Source organism: Sphaeroforma arctica, assembly GCF_001186125.1.
Source record: "Sphaeroforma arctica JP610 unplaced genomic scaffold supercont1.10822, whole genome shotgun sequence".
NCBI classification, from domain to species: Eukaryota; class Ichthyosporea; order Ichthyophonida; genus Sphaeroforma; species Sphaeroforma arctica.
Window position 1 is genome coordinate 1 of NW_014029736.1, and position 894 is coordinate 894.

An 894-nucleotide genomic window follows, 5' to 3' on the forward strand; every position below is an offset into this window, starting at 1 on the left:
CTTGTAAGTGATCTTCTGCAAGATAGGACAAGACAGATAGAGGTCCAGAAATGATAGTGACAGTAGACGATACTCAGTATGTGGGTACTGAGTTAGATACTATAACAGTACCTTTGAGATGTGATACTAAGTTTGTAACTACAGAGTTCGAGCTTGAATGGTGTAGTTTCTTTTAAAAGTTGGAACTAGGTTTGTGGTTTTTGAGATAGAGTTACTATGGTGTAGTTTGAAAGGTGCAACTGATACCTTTTGCTGTCCGTTTCGTTGAAAAAAAACGCCAAACGGAATGTTCTCTCGTCCGTGCACCGCCTTAGCACGTCGTACTTATCCGATGTCACGTCGTGACCAATCTAGAGAGTCCGAACAGATAGCGGGATCAAAAGCGGGATCAATAGCGGGATTAATAGCGGGATTGATAATGGGATTGATAGCGGGACTGATACCGGGATTGATAGCGAGATTGATAGCGGGATTGATAGCGGGATTAATATCGGGTTTGATAGCGGGATTAATAGCAGGATCAATAACGGGTTTGATAGAGGGATTGATAGCGGGATTGATAGCGGGATCAAGATTAATACAGCAAGTCCACCTGGATGGGTTTTAATGTTTTTCTTCTTCTAGTGGGTCATGGATACGATAAGCAAATGTATGCGAAAAGCCATAGAAGGGGAAGGCTGCGATTGTTAGCACGGACTGTATCGAAATAGAACAAACAATACGCACAACTCAAACAACTCAAGTACCATACCAGGGCGAACGCTTCCCTTTCCACCCCGGGACCATGCCCTTCCTATAGAAATGGAAATAAAAAGTTAAAAAAGGTTCAGTAAACCTTAATAAACCTGAAACGCTAAAAAACCCTAAAACCAAACATGGTCATATTGTAAGGCT

General features: G+C 42.1%; 1 protein-coding gene across 1 annotated transcript; it reads right to left on the bottom strand.

Moving 5' to 3' along the window:
- Positions 1-324: 324 nt before the first annotated feature.
- SARC_17456 (hypothetical protein) lies at positions 325-592 on the bottom strand (the record flags this gene model as incomplete). The annotated part of the gene is made up of 1 exon (XM_014288450.1): positions 325-592. A coding segment is annotated over one exon (268 nt), but the record flags the coding sequence as incomplete, so codon positions are not given.
- Between the last annotated feature and the right edge of the window lie 302 nt (positions 593-894).